General features: G+C 47.2%; 2 protein-coding genes across 11 annotated transcripts in view; one reads left to right on the top strand and one right to left on the bottom strand.

Annotated features, from left to right (window-relative positions):
- REV1 (REV1 DNA directed polymerase) overlaps positions 1-24530 on the top strand; it is a 90402-nt gene extending 65872 nt beyond the window's left edge. For 5 of the 9 annotated variants that reach the window (XM_043918602.1, XM_043918603.1, XM_043918601.1 and 2 more), the window contains 14 exons: positions 1333-1461; positions 3735-3889; positions 5931-6050; positions 13215-13435; positions 13696-13868; positions 18387-18489; positions 19205-19370; positions 19489-19685; positions 20714-20947; positions 21463-21611; positions 22308-22530; positions 22636-22792; positions 23057-23159; positions 23489-23893. In XM_043918602.1, coding sequence (XP_043774537.1) covers positions 1333-1461; positions 3735-3889; positions 5931-6050; positions 13215-13435; positions 13696-13868; positions 18387-18489; positions 19205-19370; positions 19489-19685; positions 20714-20947; positions 21463-21611; positions 22308-22530; positions 22636-22792; positions 23057-23159; positions 23489-23600 — 2242 coding nt within the window. In that variant the 3' untranslated portion in view covers positions 23601-23893. The other 4 variants (XM_043918605.1, XM_043918606.1, XR_006343686.1 and 1 more) reach the window with 3 other exon arrangements.
- Positions 23515-25559, bottom strand: part of EIF5B (eukaryotic translation initiation factor 5B) — a 75346-nt gene continuing 73301 nt past the window's right edge. For both annotated transcript variants that reach the window (XM_043918610.1, XM_043918609.1), the window contains exon 24: positions 23515-25551. In XM_043918610.1, the coding sequence (XP_043774545.1) occupies positions 25444-25551 (108 nt within the window). In that variant the 3' untranslated portion in view covers positions 23515-25443. The remainder of the gene's footprint in view (positions 25552-25559) is intronic.

Below are 25559 nucleotides of genomic sequence, written 5' to 3' on the forward strand. Positions count from 1 at the left end.
GTGTACTTCTACGTAGCCTTGTAAACTACTGTGCATGCACTTCCCTGCCTCACAATAAGGCCCGTGGGCTCGAGCCCGTTCTCTCGTGGGTCTCTGCGGGTCATCCTCGTGGACGTCATGGGGTCCATTTTGTTCACTGTCTTCTACCCACCACTTCACATGGCGCCTGAGACATAGATTTTTGTTAAATGAATGAGAGCTTTGTTTTCTTTACCATGATTTGTTAGTCATCTCTTCCTTTCCTGTCATTTTTCCCTCCTATTAGATGTTTCTCATCTACTCTGGGCTTTGCAGTCTGATCATCCATTACTGTTTTATATACATTTAAAAAGTATATCATTTCATGTCAGTAGCTTGGAGGATTCTTTTCCTCCTTGCTGCTCACTGCTGGTCTGGGATAGTCAGGGAGCCGCAGGCCTCTGCTTATTGAAGACCGTGTTTCTTAAAAACAGGGACACCTCTGTACTAAACACTGAGTACTGAGTGAGTACATGTTTATTGAGTGGAAACATGACGTAACCATGTGATGCATTTACCTACAAGTATGTAATCTCAGGAAACACTGCTTATTGTCATCTGCTTATGTTTTTACTGTAAGATTTTTTTTCTTGATCCATTGCAGAGTAGTAACATGGAATTTTACTCACTGTGCATAATCCCATAATTACAGTTTTGTGCTGAATGCTCTAAATATCAAAGGTGATGTGCGGCACGGAGACATGTAGGAGATTTGAGATGTACCATTTTCAACCAGGTCCCTCACGGTTGTGGGACCCGGCTCCTGCCAGAGTGACGTCCCGCCGTGGCCACCGCTGTCGGCATCTCGGCCACCGTGGAACCGCCACAGGCGCTTGGAGTCGGTCGCGGGGGAGCTGGGTGGTGACGGGATGAGTGCCTCCTGCCTGCCTGTCACGCAGCGCTCACTGTCCTGTGTGGTTCTCTGTCTTTGGGGGATGAACCGTGGCTGAGCCAGGCCCTCTTTTGGGGCAGCAGACCTCCATAGCACGGTCCCGCTCTGTGGTGGTTGTGGCATGGCTGGGGACTCTCTGGCATCTGCAGGGGGGTCAGAGGTACGAGGCCCGGGAGGTGTCTTTGAATAACATATTTGGGCATGTCTGCTGTGTCACTTACACTTACCTGACAACTGTGGGATTCTCCTTTGTGGGGAAACAAACTTGTAAGCTTTCTCACTGCCTGTTTTTTACGTCTCCTGAGAGGGGAGTTAAATGAAAATTGTGTGTCAGTGGCTTGGGGAGATAGCAATATTTGATACTTGATTTGACTTTTAAAAATTCCAGGTCTAACCTCCCCTGTATTCTGTTCTTTCTCTAGACAAGTTGGCATTAGGAATGGAATGTTTTTCGGGCAAGCCAAGCAGCTTTGTCCCAGTCTCCAGGCGGTTCCTTACGATTTCCATGCGTATAAAGAGGTTGCACGAACGATGTACGAGACGCTAGCCAGGTATGTGCGCCATGCTTACTCCTCTGTCCCTTGGCTGCTCAGACCTAATCCTGGGGACGGACCCGCTGCCTCAGGCCTGGTGGAAACCCACTCCTCCGCCGCCAGCATCCGGCCCACTCCTCCCGTGCGCACCCCCAGGGCGAGGCTCGGGCCGCGGGACACTTCTGTGCAGCCGGGCCTGAGCCGCTCGCCGGTGCTGCCGCGGGCCTCACCTTCTGTCCACATGGCGTTTGCTCAGCGGCTCCAGTTTCCCTTCATGGGACCAGACGGATGAAAGATGGGCATTTTTAACCTGGTTATTCTCTTTTATTACATACGAGCTATAGTTTTGTTGAAAATTAGAACTGTAGGTTCACAAGTAGAGACTCTTTCGAATCCTTTGTCCTCTGAAATCATTAGGCGTGCCAGATGTTAGCTTTTATAAAAACGTTTAGTGATGCAGCTGGCCCTTGAACGACTTGGTGGCAGTGGGGAGCTGTGCTCACGAGGTGCAGAATCGTGTGTAGCCCACAGCCAGCTGTCTGTACCCTTGGCTTCTCCGTGGTCATGATCACGTAGCACTCTTCGTATTCACTACTGAAAAAACCCATGCATGAGCCATCCCTCAAGGTTCATACCACTGTTGTTCAAGGGTCGCCCATAGTCTCAAGATAGGTGATTAGATGGCTTGAGAAAAGGAGATTTTGTTTTTTGAATATTTACAGTATACATATATTTAATGTTAATTCAAAACTCAAACTTTTAAATAAGTATGTGGGCCTGCCATATTCTCTCTATAAAAGGCCAGGTAAGGTCATCGTCCCAGCCTCTGAGCTCTGCTGAGGGCAGCGGGAGCCGCCGCGGGCGAGGTGTGAGTGGACGCCGGCCAGCCCTTAGGCTGTACCAATGTTCTGAAGGAGTTCTGAGGGAGATGCTCGCCTCTCTCGTCACTTCGTCCTCTCCTGCTTACAGGGCATCTACCACGTGCAGACAACTGTCGATGCTGCCAGTCCTGCAGGAGAGGAGTCAGATCCAAGCCCTGCCTTTGGGGGGCTTCCTCTAACGGAGAGAGAACCTGAGAGGGCCAGGGAAGCTCTCTGCCATCAGTGTGTGGACTTAGGGCTGAGGGACAAGCCAGTTCTCACACAGCTGTCCTAAGACCCCAAACACGGGCCCGCCCTGTTAGCAGGTGGGGTGTGCGCTTGTTGGGTCCCCTCTGGAGCTGTGGTCAGCCGCTGCCCGCGGGGGCTGGAGGTGGGCCTGAGCTGGTGCTGCTGCTTGTGGTTATGAAGCCGGAGTGGCCAGCAGCCTGGACCGCAGGGCGGGGACTTCGTGGACACGGTCACGCAGTTTTGGTTGGTGGAGACATTTTCAGTGGCCATGTGGCTGTGCTTTGAACAAAAGATTCCTCATTATTCTCCTGCCACCTTTGGAAATCCCGCCTCAGGGCAGCTCTAGTATCAGGACACACTCTGCTCTGATAGATGGCTCCCTGGAGTTAATCCAAGACAGACCACTCATCTCTTAAATGATTGTTGGTAGTAATTAGTCTGATATACAGCCTGCAGTGAGTTGGGGTGAGAGGTGGAGGGCTGGCCCCCTGATACTTCACCAGGTGGATTTTTGAAGATCCGTTTCTCGTCCCGAGGCCTTTGCTGGCCTGTGGTCCACGTATTTAATGAACATCAGAGCCACACAACAACTCTTCTCTCCCCTTTCCTCTCCTCTGGTGAACTGAAACAGTGCTCTGTGTAGGTAGATCATGACCAAAAACAGCAACAACCAAAACCAAAGCCCAAAGTGTTTCCATCTGAAGAGAATGTCACCAGTGTCCTTCTAGACGGGCACGTGGCTGACCGGCCGTCATATCCTGCTCTGTCCCGGGCATTTGTGTTCAGGAGACCATCAATTGCTTGTTTGATTTGTGTGGTTTTTCTTCCTCAGGGATTCTGGTAAAACATGTTTGAATATGTTTAAAATTAAATGTTGTGACAGTTCTAATTGACTCAATACTTTGCAGATATTCAAAGGTTTATGGAGGTGTTCTCACCGTAGAGAAATTGAAGTGATCATTTCTGTTGTATTTTTGGTAATTAATATGGAAAAAAATACTGATGAACTAACTTTGCAGTTAGAGGTGAAGTGACCTGAGCCAGCTCAGTTCAATGGTAGCACTTCTAGCACCTTCAGTCTCAGGGGATGTTGGGCAGGCGGCCGTGGGAAGCCTGCTGGCCGGGCGCGCCTGCGTGACGCTAAGCACGGCTGTGACTCGCACGTCTGCTCTGTGTCGGCAGCTACACACACAACATCGAAGCCGTCAGCTGTGATGAGGCCCTGGTGGACATCACCGAGATCCTCGCGGAGACCAGGCTCACGCCTGACGAGTTTGCCAACGCTGTCCGCATGGAGATTAAGGACCAGACTAAATGTGCTGCCTCTGTGGGGATCGGTCAGTAGACGGCGTCTCTCGTACTGCTCATTTTAGTCAGAGCCTCGCTCTAGGAGCACTGAAACCTACTTAACTTTAGGAGTAATTTTTAGGTTTTGTTTTTATCACTTTCATGTATAGACCTCCACTTCTGAGACGGTACTTAGCATGGCTCACAGGCAGAGCCCGAGATCAAACTGATGGAAGTGTTAGTAAATGGTTGATAACATCTGTAGAGTATACAAGTTGGAATATTTCTTTTCCCTCAGAAATGGAGAGAATTGAACTCAGTATTGGTCAACAATGTTATTTTTCTCACGTGAACAGAGGCTGTGTTTAAAGCCGTGCAGCGGGGCTGGGTTTGGAGTTCCGTGTTGATGAGCCTTGTAGGAACTCGATTACCCTCCGAAGCTCCCCGGGCCCCTCAGCCAGCCCCGCCTCCACGGTCTGCAGAAGTCACAGTGCTGACGTGTGCCTCCCTCCGCTGGCTGCCCCCACGCCGGTCGTCTGTGCTGCCTTGGACTCCCCCGCTGTGTGCCCTGAGTCCCCCGTGTCGCCCTCGGCTCCCCTGCCTGCCTGCCCCTCTCTGAGCACCCAGTGCCTCTGCTGCCTGAAGACCCCGACTGCTTGTGTGGCCCTCGCAGGGTGGCCTGACGGAGCACCAGGTCTCCCTCTGGAGGCAGAGTGGGAGGGAACAGGCTCCTCGGTGGGGCCTCTGCTGGGGTTTGTGTGAGTGTGCTTAGGGGGTTGGGCTTCTGCCGGGTGTGTGAGGCGGGCTCCCAGGAACCGGAAGCAGCTTGCCATCTTCAGGAGTGAACCAGCCCTGGGAGGGCAGGTGCTCCCGTCAGGCAGGACTTCTAAGGTGTCAGAACATCATGAGCCCTAGAAGATACTGGGTTGCCCAGAAAGTTTGTGTGGGTTTTTCCATAAGATGTAGCAGGAAAACCTGAAAAGACTTTTTGGCCCGCCCAATGCAGAGCAGGTCAACAGCATCCCTCCGCTTTCCAGCAGGCCTGCTCTTGGGCTCCTGGGTGTGGCCTGCAGACCCCCCTCAGCATTCGTTTAGGACTTGCCTCTTGGAGTCTGCTATCAGGCACTGGCTTAGTTCTTCGTTTTTAATTGTATTTATTTTAAATTTACAAGTGGGATGATATGAATATGTTCTTTTAAGTTCAAGCACATTATTAAGACCCAAATGATGTTTCTACTTCTCAGCCCTCTTTTTCTTCACAGCTTACCACTTTTATCATTTTGGTGTGAAGTTGCAGTACTTTTTCTCTTCAATGAATATTTTTACATTTACCCTAGGAAAACACATTGTTTTTAAATAAGCTTCCCATAAAACTAAGATATGTCCTTTATAGAAGTCTTCTGTAGTTTGTGGAGATTTTGTTATTTACATGGAAGTTCATCTGACGCGCGTTGAGATGTTTCTCAGCTGCCTGACACCTTCTCTGGCACCGGTAGCCTTCTGTCTGCTCTGCGTTAGCATCTGTGTCCACTCACACCCCTTGGACCTCCCTATCTGTCTGCCTTCTTTTCTAAGACACTCAACGCCTGCAGTTCTGCACCCGTATTCTGATCATATAGTGAGACATCTGGTTCTTGGGGCTCCCCCCACCAAGTCCAATGGCATTTCTTTGGCCTTATTTCTCCCTAGTGTGGATTCACTGGTTGGTAAAATGAGGGACTTCCCTGGTGGTCCAGTGGTTAGGACTCTGACCTTTCACTGCCTTGGGCCCGGGTTCAGTCCCTGATTGGGGAACTAAGATCCTGCAAGCTGCATGGTGTGGCCAGAAACACAAAGATTGTTTGGTAAAATGAGCTGATTGCTGATGATTGCCTGCCTGTAAACCTCTCATCTTTGGTTAGGATTATTTTCTCTACTCCTTCACCTGGGTGGGAGATGCAACTCAAAGTTACCACAGTTGCAGATTATTTTTATTCTTTTTAGAAATTTGATAGATAACCTATCTGTAGATGTCTTTGTTAGGAAATTTTGAAAATAATTGTGACTATTTCTTAAATGACTTCTTTGTTTTTTAAAAACAAATTTTTATAGGTTCTAATATTCTGCTGGCTAGAATGGCAACTAGAAAGGCAAAACCAGATGGCCAATACCACTTAAAACCGGAAGAAGTAGATGATTTTATCAGAGGTCAGCTCGTTACTAACCTACCAGGTAAATACAGAGCATTTCTTTCTTTTATTTGTTGTAAATATTCATTGGTGCTTTGTATAGATGTATAATGTATCTCTCTTTTCCAAAACATGATTTAAATTTTTTTAATCTTTATTGAGTGCCATGGTAAACAAAATTTACAACACTGCAGTAAATACCCCTTCGATTTGTTCTGATATAATGTTTTAGCTTTGCTGCTCATGTGTTTTACTTCAAGTGTTTAAGTATTTCTGAAGTACCAAGGTCAAGGAGTTCTAAGAAGACATATATAAAAGAATATGATGAAACTGACTTTTGATCCTTTAAATAAATCAGAATTGAAATAATGTACATCTAGGCCCAAGATAAAGTTTTGACAGTTGATTCCCCTGTTTACAAAATTGTCCTGCCAAGCTAGTGATATGTTTCTGAGTTTAGTCAGCAAGTTGTTTTAAAAGTAGAAAATGTTTGAAGCATATCAGGTAGAAGAAAACCTAAACTGAAGTATTCTGTTCTCTTAACTCAGGCAGGAGTGAAGTGTCTAGAGGGGCATACCTTTCTCCCCTCCTGGGCAGCACGGCTAGTGGTTTTACTGTTTTGTGTAGTGTGGCTAGCTCACCTGGCATGCAGAGGCCTTTCTCTATGGAAAAACATCAAGTGTCATCGACTATAACGGAAAAATCATTGCCCTTTGGGGCACTTGATCAGGTGTAAATTTTGTGTGTAGGGAATTCACTTCACTTTTACTAAATATTTAGACTTGCTTTCTATGGTGATGCCTCTTTCTAACAAAGTTCTTTCTGTAAAGCAATTATCCTTCAATTAAAAAATAAATTAAAAAAAAATTTCTCTGCACCTTATAGTAATCCATGATTCCATTTCAGATTATCCTCTCCGGTTTTTGTAAAGCAGCTTGTGTTAGCTTCACAAAACTCCTGTGTATTTGTAGTATGAACATTCAAGACAGTGTATTTTTAGTGAATGTTTGTTGAAAGTATATTCAGTGGTGTTTTTGAATGCATGTTCCTGAGCCTAAGAAAAGTATACCTGAACTAACATAAAAGTATCTGTTATAGGCCAAAGTTATTAAAGGACCCAAATGCCATTTTATGATGGATTAGTTCTAAAGCCACTTTGCTCCCTAATAAATAAATCTAAGAATGTACTTGATGAAACTAGGAGCCATGCTGTGTGGGGCCACCCAAGACGGATGGATCATGGTGGAGAGTTCTGACAAAACATGGTCCACTGGAGAAGGGAATGGCAAACCATTTCAGTATTCTTGCCTTGAGAACCCCATAAGGAGTACGAAAAGGCGAAAAGATAGGACACTGAAAGATGAACTCCTCAGGTCAGTAGGTGCCCAATATGCTATTGGAGATCGGTGGAGAAATAACTCCAGAAAGAATGAAGAGATGGAGCCAAAACAAAAACAGCACCCCATTGTGGATGTGACTGGTGATGGAAGTGAAGTCTGATTCTGTAAAGAACAATATTGCATAGGAACCTGGAATGTTAGCTCCATGAATCAAGGTGAATTGGAAGTGCTCAAATAGGAGATGACAAGAGTGAACATCAACATTTTAGGAATCAGTGAACTAAGATGGATTGGAATGGGTGAACTTAACTTAGATGACCATTATATCTACTCCTGTGGGCAAGAACCCCTTAGAAGAAATGGAGTAGCGATCATATTCAACAAGAGTCTGAAATGCAGTACTTGGATGCAGTCTCAAAAACGACTGAATGACCTCTGTTCGTTTCCAAGGCAAACCATTCAATATCACAGTAATCCAAGTCTATGCCCCAACCAGTAATGCTGAAGAAGCTGAAGTAGAATGGTTCTATGAAGACCTACAAGACTTTCTAGAACGAACACCCAGAAAAGATATCCTTTTCATTATAGGGAACTGAAAGGCAAAAGTAAGAAGTCAAGAAATACCTGGAGTAACAGGCAAATTTGGCCTTGGAGTACAAAATGAAGCAGGGCAAAGGCTAATAGAGTTTTGCCAAAAGAACACACTGGTCATAGCAAACACCCTCTTCCAACAACACAAGAGAAGACTGTACACATGGACATCACCAGATGGTCAATACTGAAATGAGATTGATTATATTCTTTGCAGCCAAAGATGGAGAAGCTCTATACAGTCAGCAAAAACAAGACTAGGAGCTGACTGTGGCTCAGATCATGAGCTTCTTTTTGCCAAATTTGGACTTAAGTTGAAGAAAGTAGGGAAAGCCACCAGACCTTTCAGGTATGACCTAAATCAAATCCCTTATGATTATACAGTGGAAGTGACAATTAGTTCAAGGGATTAGATCTGATAGAGTACCTGAAGAACTATGGACAGAGGTTCGTGACATTGTAGAGGAGGCAGGGATCAAGACCATCCCCAAGAGAAAGAAATGCAAAAAGGCAAAATGGCTGTCTGAGGAGGCCTGACAAATAGCTGAGAAAAGAAGAGAGGTGAAAAGCAAAGGAGAAAAGGAAAGATGTTCCCATCTGAATGTGGAGTTCCGTAGAAGGGCAAGGAGAGATAAGGAAGCCTTCCTCAGTGATCAGTGCAAAGCAATAGAGGAAAACAATAGAATGGGAAAGACTAGAGATCTCCTCAAGAAAATTAGAGATACTCAGGGAACATTTCATGCAAAGATGGGCACAATAAAGGACAGAAATGATATGGACCTAACAGAAGCAGAAGATATTAAGAAGAGGTGGCAAGAATACACAGACGAACTATACAAAAAAGATCTTCACGACCCAGATAATCACGGTGGTGTGATCACTCACCTAGAGCCAGACATCCTGGAATGCGGAGTCAAGGGGTCCTTAGGAAGCATCACTACGATCAAAGCTAGTGGAGGTGATGGAATTCCAGTTGGGCTATTTCAAATCCTGAAAGATAATGCTGTGAAAGTGCTGCACTCAATATGCCAGCAAATTTGGAAAACTCAGCAGTGGCCACAGGACTGGAAAAGGTCAGTTTTCATTCCAGTCCCAAGGAAACGCAATGCCAGAGAATGCTGAAACTACTGCACAATTGCATTTCATCTCACCCGCTAGTAAAGTAATGCTTAAAATTCCCCAAGCCAGGCTTCAACAGTACGTGAACTGTGAATTTCCAGATGTTCAAGCCGGATTTGGAAAAGGCAGTGGAACCAGATATCAAATTGCCAACATCCTGTTGGATCATTGAAAAAGCAAGAGAGTGCCAGAAAGACATCTATTTCTGCTTTACTGACTATGCCAAAGCCTTTTACTGTGTGGATCACAACAAACTGTGGAAAATTCTTCAACAGATGAGAATACCAGACCACCTGACCTTCCCGAAAAATCTGTATGCAGGTCAAGAAGCAACAGTTAGAACTGGACAAGGACCAACAGACTGGTTCCAAATAGGAAAAGGAGTACGTCAAGGCTGCATATTGTCACCCTGCTTATTTAATTTATATGCAGAGTACATCATGAGAAACGCTGGGCTGGATGAAGCACAAGCTGGAATCAAGATTGCCGGGAGAATTATCAATAACCTCAGATGTGCAGATGACACCACTCTTATGGCAGAAAGCGCAGAAGAACAGAAGAGCCTCTTGATGAAAGTGAAAGAGGAGAGTGAAAAAGTTGGCTTAAAGCTCAATTCAGAAAACTAAGATCATGGCATCCAGTCCAAACTCTTCATGGCAAATAGATGGGGAAACAGTGCAAACAGTGAGAGACTTTATTTTTTTGGGCTCCAAAATCACTGCAGGTGGTGACTGCAGCCATGAAATTAAAAGACACTTGCTCCTTGGAAGAAAAGCTATGATCAACCTAGACAGCGTATTAAAAAACATAGACATTACTTTGCCAACAAACGTCCGTCTAGTCAAGGCTATGGTTTTTCCAGTGGTCATGTATGGATGTGAGAATTGCACTATAAAGAAAGCTGAGTGCCAAAGAATTGAGCTTTTGATCTGTGGTGTTGGAGAAGACTCTTGAGAGTCCCTTGAACTGAAAGGAGATCTAACCAGTCCATCCTAAAGGAAATCAGTCCTGAATACTCATTGGAAGGACTGATGCTGAAGGTGAAACTCTTAATACTTTGGCCACCTGATGGGAAGAACTGACTCACTAGAAAAGACCCTGATGTTGGGAAAGGTTGAAGGTGGGAGGAGAAGGGGACGATAGAGAATGTCATCACTGACTCGATGGACATGAGTTTGAGTAAGCTCAGGAGTTGGTGAATGACAGGGAGGCCTGGTGTGCTGCAGTCCATGGGGTCATGAGGAGTCGGACACAACTGAGTGAACTGAAGAATGTGTTAGTATCAGAAACGTGGAATACAACATTGTGGTGGTCAGTTTGAGGTTAAATTTGAAGAGTAATTAGCCTTATAAAATCATGCTAGCAAACTACCTTATTAGACAACACAGTTTAGCATTTTTCTAACACATCTTATTGCAGTTATATATAAGAAGAAACCAGTATATTTAAAGTGCCTGTGAAATCTAAGAGTTCAAGATTATGATACTGGTTATCTATATTAGTTTGCTAAAACTGCCATAAGAAAATACCACACAGGTTATTCCCTCAAGATCTTGGAGACTAGACATGCACAGTTGAATTGTCAGCAGGTTGGGTTTCTTCGAGGTCTCTCCTGTTGGCCTGTAGGTGGCTGTCTTCTCAGCGTGGTGCTCGCTCTCCGCGTCTGTGTCCTGGTCTCTTACAGGGCCAGCAGGGATGCTGGATTAGGGCCCGCGTGTGTGACCTGTTGTTACTGTAATTACCTTTATGAAGGACCTTTCTCCAGTTAGTCGTGTTCTGAGATTCTGGGAATTAAGATTTCAGCATAGCAATCCTGAGATTCTGGATGCAGTTCCACCCATAGCACCATCTTCATACTGGATCTTTTTTGTCAAGTTTATTTGTTGGGTTTGGGTGGTTTTTTTTTAAACACAGAAATAGAGAGTTTACCTTTCACCTTCGTTTGCTTCATGGTCAAAAGGACTTGATGTTTTGAAGGGCAAGTGTGCGGTTATGTGTCCTGGCTGAATCCTTCCGCACAACCTTGAATTTCCTAAGAGGCAGCTGAGATGCGGGGGAAGCATGGCAGCCAGGATGGACTTCTTCCCACAAACCACCTTCTCACACTGCTCCTCTCTCCTTCAGAACCGGCTTGTAGCCAGCTGTGGCCACCCAGAATTGTCAGTGAGATTTTTATATATAACACTGCTGCTACTGCTAAGTCACTTCAGTCGTGTCCGACTCTGTGCAACCCCATCCCTGGGATTCTCCAGGCAAGAACACTGGAGTGGGTTGCCATTTCCCTCTCCAATGCATGAAAGTGAAAAATGAAAGTGAAGTCGCTCAGTCCTGTCCGACTCTTAGCAACACCATGGACTGCAGCCTACCAGGCTCCTCCATCCATGGGATTTTCCAGGCAAGAGTACTGAAGTGGGGTGCCATTGCCTTCTCTGACATATAACACTACTGACTTTTATAAAAGTCCCCAATTTATTATTGGACAGGTTTTAGAACTTTTTAGTATGTAAAATGTCAGCATTTTCGGTTGTTATCCCTGCCCTGAGCTGGTAACCCATCTAAAATATGAGCTGTTCCTTTGGAAATGGGTCTCACATATGTACAGGAGACTAGGCAGTAAACGTTTCTGAAAATTCTGACAAGGAAGCAGCTGTTTATCTTGTTAAAAATTAGTCATTTCCCAGGTGGCACTAGTGGGACAGAACCCACCTGCCAGTGCAGGAGACACAAGAGACGCAGGTTCGATCCCCGGGTTGGGAAGGTCCCCGGAGGAGGACTTGGCAACTCCAGTCTTCTGCCTGGAGAATCCCACGGACAGAGGGGCCTGGCGGGCTACAGTCCACGGGGTCACTGAGTCAGGCACGACTAAAGCAACTTAGCACACACGTACGCACCGCCTGCTGCTACCTGATCCTTCGCTCTTTAGGACTTCCCCGGTGGCTCATCAGTAAAGAATCCTTCTGCAGTACAGGAGACGAGGGTTCGATCCCTGGGTCAGGAAGCTCTCCTGGAGAAGGGAACGGCAACCTTCCCTTATATTCAGTTAGGTTTCACTTAAAATTCTGTCTTTCTGCGCACAGTGTTTCTCCCTCTGGCTGTTGACTGAGACCCTGCTGTCTGTGCTTGGTCTCTGTTCTGACTTGAACTTTAAAGTGGCGCAAATGGGATGCAGCGCCCTTAGCGCCTCTCGTCTGACTTCCATCAGGGGACAGATTTTCTTGAGTTAAACTTGTCCCTCTCCCCCTTCCGTGGCTGTATACCTTTTATCAGGTTGTCCACCTCCCTCCTAGCCATGTGTCCGCACAACGGCTATAAGAGGTTCCCCTCCAGAACCTGGACGGACTGCTTGTCCCCACAAGGCCACTCAGACCTGGAGCCAGGAGCCTGCAGGAGACCAGAACCTCAGTCTGAGTCTCTGAGGGGCTCACTGACCTCGGCACGTGGAGACCACATTGATAGGAGCCCAGCCCTTCGGCTGAGGCTCCACCTTGCAGACAGTGACGAGGGGGCTGCTGGGTGCCGGGCTGGCCGCGGGACACTCGCTGTCTGTCTAGGGAGATAGTTCTCGTTTGTAGAAGACTTCTGCCTGTCCTCGGCTCGCTGCCACTTGGCTCAGGAAACACCATCCCACATCACTTGTGCCACCTTGTTTGGTATGAGAGCATGTGGGCATCGGCCTGTCATGACTTCTGACTCTAGTTCCCATTCAAAGAAAACGCGGCTGAAGCCACTGCGAAGTTTGCTCACCGCCGGAATCATGGTAGAGTCCCTCACATTGCCGGGTCTCCTAGAATGTCTGAGTCGTGCTGTGAGCCAGCTCAAGCCAGTGTGTAACTTCGTTGATTTTGTGACTAAGATAGAAAACTTTATTACTCAGTAATAAATAAAAATCACATCTTTTGGAAAACTTACTAATACCCGTTTGAGAAGTTCTGGCGCACCTGTAGGGGGAGTCCAAATTGAGAAGCAGTGTCCAGAAATAACTTTCCTAGTACGATTTGCACTAAAAAACATGCTTAATCTATGAGATGCTTCAGTTATGTCACTTCAGAACTATAAGGGAGATTATTTTAAACTAGTTGTGCATTAGCAGTTATTTTGTGTCGCTGAGTTGTTTTTAACAGTTTACATGCAGAATTAAGGAACTGTCCCTTTCCTAGGAGTTGGACGTTCGATGGAATCCAAGCTGATGTCTTTGGGGATTAGGACGTGTGGAGACTTGCAGTATATGACCATGGCCAAACTCCAGAAAGAATTTGGTCCCAAAACTGGTCAGATGCTTTATAGGTTCTGCCGAGGTTTGGACGACAGACCAGTTCGCACTGAAAAGGAAAGAAAATCTGTTTCAGCTGAGATCAACTATGGAATAAGGTTTTCCCAGGTACTGATCTCCTCACAGGTTTCAGCTTCTGTTTTTCGTATTTGCACATAGTCCTGTCTCTCCAGCTAGACCATGACTCTTGATACTTGAAATGAAGCCTTAAAACCCTTGCCGTTCCCAGAGCTGGCAGAACATATGTTCTTAAATAGAGCAGACAGTGCAGTAAATCACATATTAAATACTGAAGGTTAATATACTTGAGAAGAACCATTAGGCGTGGAGGAAAATAACGGGTATTTTTTATGTTTGTCTTTCTGTAGCCAAAAGAAGCAGAAGCTTTTCTTCTGAGTCTTTCAGAAGAAATTCAGCGGCGCCTTGAAGCTGTGGGCATGAAGGGCAAACGCCTGACTCTCAAAATCATGGTACGGAAGCCGGGGGCCCCTGTAGAAACGGCCAAATACGGAGGCCATGGCATTTGTGACATCACCACCAGGTAAGCTTATTAATAAAAAGGACATTAGATATCAGTATTTCATTACAGGTGATTGTAATGAATGGAAAATGGGAAGGAAAAAAAAAAACCCAAGGAAAAGTGTGCCCAGAGAGCTGCAGACACTGACGCTCCTGGGTGATGTTCAGAGCCAGGCCTCGGGCCCTGCTGTGGAGCGGCCCTGCCGGGCCAGGTTGCCCCAGCCTGTCGGCGTGTCCGTGGGGTCTGCAGGCTGTGGGCTTCGGTGCGGGGACAGGAAGGGGGATGCTTGTGGGCTTGGTGGGAAGGTCCCGTGGGGAAGCATCAGTCATTCAGAAAATGATTGCAGTGAGGACTTGACTTCATTTAGGGAGGTGTGATTTCCTTTTTGTGAAAAGATTAATCATGATAGTCTCTGGAAATTGGTAGAAAGCATTTTAAAACCCTATTTTTTTTTAATGTGAGGGCCACTAATATAAGACTGATGTAAGATCTGCGGCCAGTGTGAAAACACCTAATTTTGTGTGCCACTTATACTATACAGGACACTGTTGTAAAGCTTTGGTTGACTGATGGGTAAATTAAAATAAACTGTAGTAGTTTCTTCTTGCTCTCTACTCAATTTTAAATACCTTACAGTTTCTTAGGACTCTGTATTTTGGTGTACCTAGGGGCTGAGTCTAAGCTCAGTAAGAAAATCTGCCTTCATTTAAGCCTTTTTGGAAAATCCAGATATTCCAAAAAATCTAGTTACCAACACAACACTAAAAAAATGGGATTTTTAACTATACTCAAAGCCCACCCTCCAGTTCAACAATAATATTCATTCAGCGTTTTTGATGTACACTTATCTGCTTGCTGTTACTGGTATTTGTTCATTTTTGTCCTATTGAAAAGTTTTATTTTGGAAAATGTGTGCATGTGTAAGTAGAGAGCAGCGTCCTGAACCCACACCCCACCCCCTGAGCTCCATGGTCGCTGCTGGGCTCCTGCACCAGCCCCCCCTGTCCCCAGCTATTCTGAAGTGACTCTCAGAGACCGGACCGTTTCTTCCACGGGTATCTAGGTGTCTATCTCTGACAAGACCCTGGTTTAGTAAACACAGGACAGTTCAAAAGCTGCCTGCGTTGCTGGCAATAAAGTGCTCATTTCACCACGCCCTTTACCTTTGGGTAAGACGTGATTTTCTTCAAGCATTTACCTGATAGCTGTTGACTGTTTGTATGTGAACTGCTGAAACGCGGGTGCCTCTGGACTCTCAGTAGGACACGCAGGCCAGAGGGCTTCACTTGGCCCTCACCTTTGTGTAAGACATGATAATGCATGATAATTACACTTTTTAAACTGAAAGTAGTGTCATTTTATAAATATAAGATGTTGGTCAATTGTAAGCCATTAATTTCAGCCTAACATTTTGGGAGCCTAACATTATAACTGCCTAGGAGAAGCTTTAGGTAAGAGCTTCTGAAATATTATAATACTGATCCTGTATTTCCTCTAACTTAGGGGATGATAAACTATTTCCTGAGGCCCACATCCAGCCTGTGGCCTGTTTTTACTTGATCTGTGGCAACGAAGAATGATTTTATCTGAAAGGCTGTGTAAAATAGAGGCTATGTGAGAGACGGCAGAGTGCAAGCTCCCACAAGGCTGCAGTTTGGAGTCTCGGGTGCCTGCTAAATTCAGTGATCATTTTGTGACCTCAGACTCCCTGCAGTCTCGTGACTCACAGACGTGTTAGGACACTGTCAATGCAATGACAAAAGTTTCGTAAGCCAGAGAGCCGCGTGGAGATATTTAGATCTGTGACTTCTTAACAGTTTTCCTTTTGGAAAAAGAAGTTTTCCTTCCTGGGGTTCTTTTGTGTATATGTTTTTATTTTGAATTGTATATGTATTTTTAAAAGTGATTAATTGAAAAGGTCAAATAACAGCTTCAAGCCCCTTGCCCCTTTCTTCTCCCTGGTTCCGAGCACCGTTGTTCTTTCATGGTTTCTTCTGATGCTCACATCCACAGTTTTCCAAAATGTCAGCTGGCTGTGCAGTAGGAGAGCGGATCGCTTTCTTCCGTCGCCTCTTGCTGTTCGCACGTGTATTTCTTTTGCCCCTGCTAGAGTTGGTGGGTTTTGTTCAGTCCATCCAGTGTTCCACTGTTAGGACGTGCATATGCTGTACATACCCCACACTGTCCACTAGGCTAACATTCTCTTTCCTTTTGATGGTTTCTCCTCAAGTTACTGAGCATCTGGTTTTGCTGTTTTGTGAATTTACCGCTGAGTGTACCCCCAAACTCCCTTCCAGTGTGACTCTGTATTAGCACATCAGCAGGTCCGTTACTGGTTTTGACGTCTTTTCTTACCGGCCTGTCTCTCGGGGCAGCCCAGCCTGCTACTCCAGTCGGAATTCGTTTTAAGGGTTGCTGAACAGTTGGGAGTTGTGAGATGTCCTTTTTCTGTGTGGATCCGTTTCCCTGGGCCCCTGGTCTGCTCAGAGCTAGAGCAAGAATTCACGGGTTACACCCATCTCTGCTCGTACTTGGCGGTCTGCTGACCAGAAGTATAGACATGACCAGCAGCTATCCTCCCTCAGACACAGAAAGGCTCCGTTGCCATCGTCTTCTCGGGGTGCGGTTGCCCCGATTGCCTCGTTATCACAGGGGTCCTGGAGCGGTCTTCATTTGTCTTTGTGCCCCATACTTTGTCAGTGGATTTTAACGTTTCATCTCTACTTTTAACGTTTCATCTCTACTAACTAAATTTTTCATTTCTACTAACATTTTTAGTTTTTAAATTTATTCTTTGGACCTTAAGTATTTACAGTATCTCTTCACAGAGAGAATTTCTCTCACCTCCTGGAGATTCTTCTAGTCCCAGTATCAGTCTGTTTCTTAAGTTCCTTTTATTCCAGTTTCGGTTGCTGTCTTTCATAATAGAGATTTTCTTCAAGCATTTACCTGATAGCTGTTGACCGTCTGTAAGTGAACTGCTGAAACATGGGAGCCTCTGGACTCTGAGTAGGACACGCAGCCAGGGAGAGCCGATGGAGGGCCGTGTCTTCGGTCACTCACCAGGCCGGGCGGTGTCTGCCACCCTTCCTGGGAGCCGTGCAGCCCTGGGTGGGCGAGAAGGTGGGCCATGCAGCTGGTGTCTGGGTGCTCAGGAGGGGTTCGGGGGGCGTCCTGTGCTGCAGAGGGGCCTTGCTGCTCCTCGCTGTGCCCCAGTCTGTAGCTTCTGTGTCACCATCCCCGTCTCTGGGAAGCTGTCAGGGGAGGAGGCACCCCCGCACACATACCTCTGACTGCTGAGCCATCCGAGGTTCTGTACTGTAAACTGGCTTCTAAAGTGGGTGCCTTGCTTTACACATTTAACAGGCATTTGGTAACTTACCACTTACTGATTTGCTTTCAGTATTCAAGAGTTTATACCATTCGGAAGGAATTTCAAGTCCATTTTAGTGTTGTTTTGGAAAGAAACATGTTTAAACCACCACAGTCCCCTGCAAATTTTGCTTTTAAGTTATTCTCTATTGATTTGTGTGAAATACATTTAAGATTACCATTAGGTAATCAGTGGAAATTTTTTGCAAATGTGTTTCTTTAAAGAAACAGGGACTTTTCCTAAATAAGAACATGATGTATTCATGGTATGGAAAAAATCAAGAGTAAATGTAGTTTTTGGCACCTAATAATGCTGGCACAGTTCCCTCGTAGCTTACTTGGTAAAGAATCTGCCTGCAATGCAGGAGACCTGGGTTCGATCCTTGTGTTGGGAAGATCCCCTGGAGAAGGAAACGGCAACCCACTCCAGTGTTCTTGCCTGGAGAATCCCATGGACAGTGGAGCCAGGCAGGCTGTGGGGTTGCAAGAGGCACACGACTTAGCAAGTAAACCACCACCACCAATGCTGGCACATTCTCTGGTCCTCCTTGAGGAGTCTTTAGATGTAAGAATTATATAATCTAGTCTGGGTTTTAGACAGGGAGCCACCACACTTCCTTTGTCAGAGCTGTCCACACATTCTGTGTCCACTTAGGAGACCCTCTGGGAGAAAAGGACAGTTATGTTGGGCATGTTCATGTGTTGAAAACAGTCAGGAGAATCCAGGAGTCATCTTTCTCTCGTGAGTAGTAACCGTAAGTCAGCATAGATAGTCTTGCAACCTAAAAGCTCTGTTGCAGTCTACATCGTTGTACTTAGACTCATGGTTTAGAAGCAGCACCATGTGCCAATATTAAATATACATTAAAATACAGTTTCTCTGAGACATTTTTCTCCGCGTATTTTTAGTTGACCAGGTCTCTGAAAGTCCCAGTGTTCTTGATTTTCCTTTCCCCCTTGTTGCCAGCATAATGGATTTCACATTATTGACTTCACTGAAGGAAGACACACCTTCCTTTTTAAGGATCCCATTTACTTAAAGCTTCTGATAACTTTCTTTACAACTTTAGTCTTTTAAAACAGTTCTTTCTGTACCACTTACGTACTAGGGAACACATATGGAATGTAGCTTTTGTTCTTCAAAAGAGTTGGTTCTATCACTTGCAGGACCGTGACTCTTGACCAGGCAACAGACAGTGCAAAACTAATTGGCATGGCCGCGCTGAACATGTTTCATGCGATGAAACTCAACATATCTGATATGCGAGGGGTGAGTAGGTAAAACCCTAGACTGGAACGTTTTTCTTACTTGAGGGTTCATCTGAGGGTGCTCGTGGTGCGGTGTAGGGTTTCACTCACTCATGGTCTTGAATTTTCAAAGCGTTTTTCTGTTAAACAGTCAGGGACCGCTGCTCTGGTCCCTGCAATGGGCAGGGCCGGGGGGACTGTGAGGCTGCAAATGTTCTGACCTGTGAGGTCCTTTTTTGTCAGAAATTTGCTCTGAGGTCTGATGACCTAGCAGGGAGACTTTACCCCAGGCAGGTGAAGATACCTTTGGAACAGATGGTGAGAGGGCATCTAGATGTAAAAACCTCAATTTTCTTAAAGGTTAACCTTTGTAGGTTGTGTGTGCACACACGTGTGAGTCAACGGTAGTTGCATGGCGTGGGCTTTGTGGAAGGACTGAAATGTCCGTAGGGGTGCTAAGAGTCCCCCCGACACACACACCCGAGCACTGGAGTAACTGAATGAGTGCTCCCGGGGTGGGGCTGCTTACCTGCACGTCCCTGCAGCGCACCCACTCCCCGCCCCCCAAAATGAGAGATGAAGTAGGGCTGCAAGGAGACTCCCCCTAGTTAAATTTTGTTGAACTCTTAACTGCTCACCAGCTACTGCAGTAGTTTTGGAATAAATGATATAAAAGGCTGTTTGAATACTTTTCACTTAACCTTTCTTCCTAGAAACCTGTTTCATTCTGGTTCCAGGTTGGGATTCATGTGAATCAGTTGGTTCCAACGAATCCAAACCCTCCCGCGTGCCTCAGCCGCACAGCAGCCCAGCCCAGCCACGGTTCGGGCGGGGCCCCCTCGGTCCTGGAGCTCCTGCAGGCCCAGCGGGCGAGGCAGCCCCCCGAAGAGGAGCCCGCACAAGGTCAGTGCTGCCGGCGGGCTCCACCCGACGCTCAGCAGCAGCCTGACGCTGAGTTAGGTGAGTAACGAGGCCTTCTGCGCATGAAGAAGCTATCTCACGGCCTCTCCTGTATCTCCAGTGTCTCTGGCTGCTGTGGATCCGGAAGTGCCACCTGCCTCTCGATCTTGCACTGCGCCGTCTCTGCCTCTGGCGTCGGGCGCCGCGCCTGTCGGTGCCAGCAAAGCCGAGTGTGCCGGCAAGTGGAACGGGCTGCATTCTCCCGTCAGCTTCAAGTCAAGACTCAACCTGAGCATCGAGGTCCCGTCACCTTCCCAGGTGGGTGCTCAGGGTTGACGTGAGGTCAGCCCGAGTAGCTTTACAGCAGGAATGCGAGTTTTCTTCACCAATAACGGCCAAGAAAGGGCTACCTGTCGGGGAGGATTCAGTTGCTCATTCCAGTGGGAAACAGCCGAGAGGCAGGAGTGCTTCCGTGGAGACCTGCCGCTCTTGCAGGTCATGCAGCACGGATGAGAGCCAGTTCCTGAGCTGTCGCCATCAGCAGCCCCCAGACGTGATCGTGGTGACTCACCCTGGTCAGCAGCACAGCTTTGCTCCAGAGGCCTTATGTCAGAGGTTTTTCTTGCAGCCCTGGCAAGCAGCTCGCTCTGTAGGGTGGATGATTTTCCTCACACAAGCTATTCACTCAGCTGATGGGGGCTGTAAGCAGGGTATGCTGTTGGTGTGTTGGCTGTTTGGAAGCTCTGTTGGGGAAATCCCTTTTCTCTGTTCCCCTGAGTGGGGGCTGTGAGGCCAGGGAAAGGGGGTGTGACCGGGCCGGGGGAGGGCACGGGTTTCTGGTGAGTTCCCCAAGGAGTGGCTCCCAGCACGGCAGCCTGGCCTGCCCAGTGTCTGCAGTCATGTTCCTGTGGGGATGTCACGGACGGGCAGGGGTTCTGGTGTGTAGGCTGGAGCGGAGTTAAGCTTCTAGAATCCTTTTTTTCTAGGTTGCTGCTCTCAAATAGATGTGAGGCAGGCAGTCTCCTGTCTGAAACTCAAACCTCTGACTCCTGACCCATCCCAGAAATGCCTATGTGCCTTGGGCTCTGGCTGCTTCCAGGGCAAGGTCTAGGACCGCCCGTGAGGAGGCGAAGAGGTGGGGCAGAGCTGACCCTGGGAACCAGCCAGGGGCCCGCGCTGGTCATATCCAGAGTCCACGTCGGACGAGCCGGGCGTCAATGGCCGAAATCCCAGACATTCCAGAAGTTGGTCTGTCTGGGGGTGGCCTTGCTAGCCGGGCACCTGTACCTCGCGTTTGCTGCCGTGTCCAGAGGAGATGTGGTCTCTGAGCATGTCTGCTCTCACAGCTCGATCTCTCCGTCCTGGAGGCTCTCCCGCCCGACCTCCGGGAGCAGGTGGAGCAGGCGTGCGCGGTGCAGCAGGTGGAACCGCCGGGCGAGCGGAGGAGAGAGCCCGTCAACGGCTGCAGCCCAGGGATCCTGCCGCAACCCGTGGGGACTGTGCTGCTACAGATACCGGCACCTCAAGACCCTAGCAGCGACACAGGGATTAATTTAATAGCCCTTCCGGCGTTTTCCCAGGTGAGTCTCTGCGGTCGTCCAGCCCCAAGCACTTCTCGTCTCCTCTGCCCCTCCCAAGCAGAGCCCGGCCGGCCTCCACATCACCCGCGGGACAGACGCTGACAGAGCAGCCAGGACACCAGGGCGGAGAGGAGGGGGGCTCCAGTGTGGGGGTGCCCAGAGCTCCCCCCAAAGAAAGAACAGTCTGCTGTTCCTGGGCCCCCTCAGCACCAGGGACGACAGCAGTCAGGGTTTGAGGTTTCGGGAGCATTACACACACCTGTTTTCTTGCATTTTGCTCCCCTTTTTCTACTAATGCTTCTTGCCCTGGTTGTTTTTGTTCATCAATTCATATTCAAAGTTGTATTCCTTATTCTCAGCCTAAAACTTTGTGAGAATTTAATGAGCTTTGATAGTGAGGACCTATTAAGAATTCATACAGATCAGAAAAGTATGATTTGAAATACTTGGTGAAGAACATAAACCAGCTGCCTGTGGCCAGCCCAGGCCTGACTGAACCTTCTCCTTCCCGCCAGGTGGATCCAGAGGTGTTCTCGGCTCTCCCTGCGGAGCTTCAGAAGGAGCTGAGAGCAGCCTACGAGCAAAGGCAGCGTCAGGGCGAGCAGGCCCCTCCCCAGCAGCCGGCCGGCGCCCCCGGTGAGCTGGGCAGGTTTCCCGGGCCAGCAGTGAGGCTGGGAGAAGGGAGCGTGTGGTTGGGTTGGCGGGTGTGAGGGCCTGGGGCAGTCGGTCAGTGCTGTTCACGCTCCTCACCTCAGACAGGACTAGGGACTAGCACGTGGTCCGGGGGAGGCCGCAGAGTCCCAGGCAGATTCGTACCAGGAACTTCTTACATCTGAACAAGATACCACCCGGAAATCTTCTGAATTATCTGTTATCCTTTGAGACTGCTCCTTGTAGGGATGTAGCTTTAAAGCACAGAATCTGAAGGTTTTCTGAACATGCATCACAAACACCACATTTAACACCTCACTGACCTGAGGATTTTTGCAGTGAGTGATTTGTTATGTAAGTGAACACTGAAATACCTCTGGCCAGTAACATTCCGTTCCAATAACAAAAGGCATTAAGTCTCTGGTCAGAAGTCATTTCAATAAGAAGTTGTTAAAATGAAAACGGAATGGTAGTGCTGCTGAACTGTTGGAAGTAATTCACCTGTTTTCATTGACTCCTGTGAGCCCCCAGATAGATAAGCAGAGGCCGTGAGCACCGGGCTGAGCAAACCCTAGGAACTGGGGCCGTTGTCAGCGGCCGCCCTCAGGCTGGGCCCACACCTGCATGCAGGGCTGCACGTGCAGAAAAGGGGCCTGCGGCGCTCCCCCCTCTGGCATGTTTGTTGAGGGTCTTACATCCATCTTCCTCTAGTGCCAAAGAACCCGTTACTGCAGCTAAAACCAGCAGCGGCGAAAGACAAGAGAAGAAACAAGAAAAAAAGTCCCCTCAGCCCCCAAAGAAAGATTCAGAGCCCTCTGAAAACCACGCTGGTTAACAGCCCGGCGAAGACCGAGCCAGGGGCCTGCACAAGTCCCCAGAAGCTCATTGATGGGTTTCTAAAACAGGAAGGTTCCACATCAGAGAAAGTTCTGGTAACTGCTCTGCACTTTTTAAACCTTGACCCCTTCCTTCATCAGCTCCTCCTGTACCGGATGTTATGTAAACCCAGCACTTGTTATCATTTGTTTTCTTAACAGGGAGAACTCTCTGCTTCCACTTCAGGTGTTGCTGGCCTTTCTGGGTTGCAGCCTGACGTGTCCACAAGTGTCAGGCCCCCCGCGCCCAACCTGGCTGGAGCCGTGGAGTTCAGTGACGTGAAGACCTTGCTCAGAGAGTGGATCACCACCATCTCAGGTTGGTGGCGCTAGTGTTGGTCCTGAGATGTGCCAGCCTCGCAGGCGTGCAGAGCATGAACTCAGCTAGAGGGAGGGACTCGTTTCCAAGGTCTGATAAGCCAGCCTCTGACACCCACCTCCCCGTCTTCTGCACTGTGGGGTTGGCTCTGCAGCCTCGCTCACTACAGCCCCCCGGGGTGAGGTCTCCCCACCGTCCCCACTGAGTGCGGCCTTCCCCTTCAGAAGGACAAGCTGGTCCTCACACGTGCTCTCCCCGCTCTAGATCCGATGGAGGAAGACATTCTGCAAGTTGTAAAATACTGCACTGATCTAATAGAGGAAAAGGATTTGGAAAAATTGGACCTCGTTATAAAATACATGAAAAGGTAAACTACTCAGGATTTTACCAACATGTCTGTCACCACAGCTTGTGGGGCGGGGGAGGATGGCAGGGGGGCGCAAGCAGGCTGCATTTCTTCTGGGCATCACGTAGGTTTAGGTTAACTGTGCTCCTCGGAGGTACTGATGTGAGAGCGGTAAGTTCATTTTGAACACCGGCTAATAGTGGCTGGGGAGTAAAAGGGGTCAAAACGAGATTCCCCCTCTCAAAGATAAGTCAAACCATGAAAGTACCTTTTTGAGTGTTTATACTGAAGATGTTAAAGCCCTTAACCTTCATATATATATACGCTAACCTCTCGTCTCCTGCCTGTAGGCTGATGCAGCAGTCGGTGGAGTCGGTTTGGAATATGGCATTTGACTTTATTCTCGACAATGTTCAGGTGGTTTTACAGCAAACGTACGGAAGCACATTAAAAGTCACATGAAGATGAATTACCAGGGAGCCTGGCGCTCTCCACTAGCTGTGCCATAAGTGCTCGTGAGGTATTTGCAAAGTGCATGATAGTAATGCTCTGAGTTTTATAATTTTTAAATTTCTTTTTAAGCCAAGTGTTTTTGTACATTTCTTTTCAGTAAGTGCCAAATTTGTCAGTATTGCATGTAAATAATTGTGTTCTTTTACTGTAGCATAGATTCTATTTACAAAATGTTTGTTTATAAAGTTTTATGGATTTTTACAGTGAAGTGTTTACAGTTGTTTAATAAAGAACTGTATGTATATTTTGTACAGGCTCCTTTTTGTGACTCCTTTAGGAAGCAAATCCTGAACTATTCTACTTAAAGAGGCTGAAAACCCTCCCAGCCGGACGGTTACGGGCTCCATGCTAAGCTCTGAAATCCCTGAGAGCTCTGACTGGCGTTCTACTTGTGCCAACCAAGCAAGGGTAAAGAAAGCGTGCACTCACTCCTAACCCAAAGCACCAACACAGGACCATGTTAAGAAAATCTCCTTTACTTCTTCCAAGTGGAGGAATTTACATATTCTGAATTAGAACACACACACAATGAAGACTAAGTTTTTCCTGGGAAAAGCACATCCCCCAGATGGTTTAGAGGTTTTTTTGTCTTTGCCTCTACTGGCCCTTGAGAAACTTTAACAATAATGAAGAATGAATGGTACAGATTTTCAAATGTATATAAAAGTATTCGTCTATGCTATATGTTATAATACTTTAAAAATATAGTTTATAATTCTAATGCCAGTGAATACTTGGGAACACCTGCTATCCAACACCCACACTGACTTCATTCAACACTGTGCTATAGAAGGTAGTCAGGTACTAGTCTGATGCTAACAGACTGCTTATCTCAGGGACCCACTTCCCATATTCTTCAGGAAAACCTTAGGGGACTAGCTACCACCAAATTACTAATATGAAGAAACTGTTATGTCTCAGTATTTCTAAGTTGTTAACAAAGTCCAGACAGTTAATCAACACCCTACTGATTGTCTCATCAGAAAATGTATGCATGATAGAACCTGCTAGGACAAAACAGACCCAGACTGATGTATAAAAACCCCTCATGTTAAGAGTCAATCAGACAGTTCCTGTCCTTGAGCGAACGTGCTATACCAGAAGGAGACTTGGGAGAGCAACTATGCTGACAGGAAGGGAGCCCAGCGGCGCTTGTGGGCAGCCTCTGGGTTCTTTCTTGGAATTGCGGACGGTGCTGAGAACTGTGGACTCTCATGACCACACAAGCAGTAAAGGGCAGCCGGCGATGCTTGACACCATGGTTTCACACAAAGCAGATAAAGAAATATCAAGAAAGCCTAATTTTCTATTTTAAAAAATTCCTAAGGGCATATGGCAGAAGAACGCTGGAAGAATCACTGGGAAGGATATGCATAAATAAAGACGTGTTTCTTACCTCAAAAAAGTCCCAAGAATCACAAAGTCTGCAGAAGCTTGGTTAATCAAATACTGCAGTACTGATTTAATCAGTATAAAATTGAAAGAGCTTTAGATCTGTAATAAAAATCCAGATTTGGGGAAGGAAGGGCAGACTTTAAAACAGCAGCCAGTAGAGAGGGGCTGGGGAGGGCGTGGGCGAGTGAACAGGCACGTCGGAGCTGTGGGGACGTGTATCGACCACTGTCAAACCAGTGTAGTTTCTTGGTTTCTCATGGAAAACATTTTATACACCTAGTTTTTTCCTTCTATACTTAAGGTCAATCAGTGTTCCGACAGGTCCATTCCTTGTTTTTCTTGGTGATATTACCACATAATATTACGCTGACTCCAATTCCTGCCCCGGGTGGAAAACTTAGATGATCTCAAACACTTTCTTCAGCTCCACAATAAGCTGCCAGTCACTCTTCTGCATCTCGTCTCTGAACCAGTCTTTGAGGGCGTCGATGGACTGCCGGCTGATCTGCAAGG

Source organism: Cervus elaphus, chromosome 11, assembly GCF_910594005.1.
Source record: "Cervus elaphus chromosome 11, mCerEla1.1, whole genome shotgun sequence".
NCBI lineage: Eukaryota > Metazoa > Chordata > Mammalia > Artiodactyla > Cervidae > Cervus > Cervus elaphus.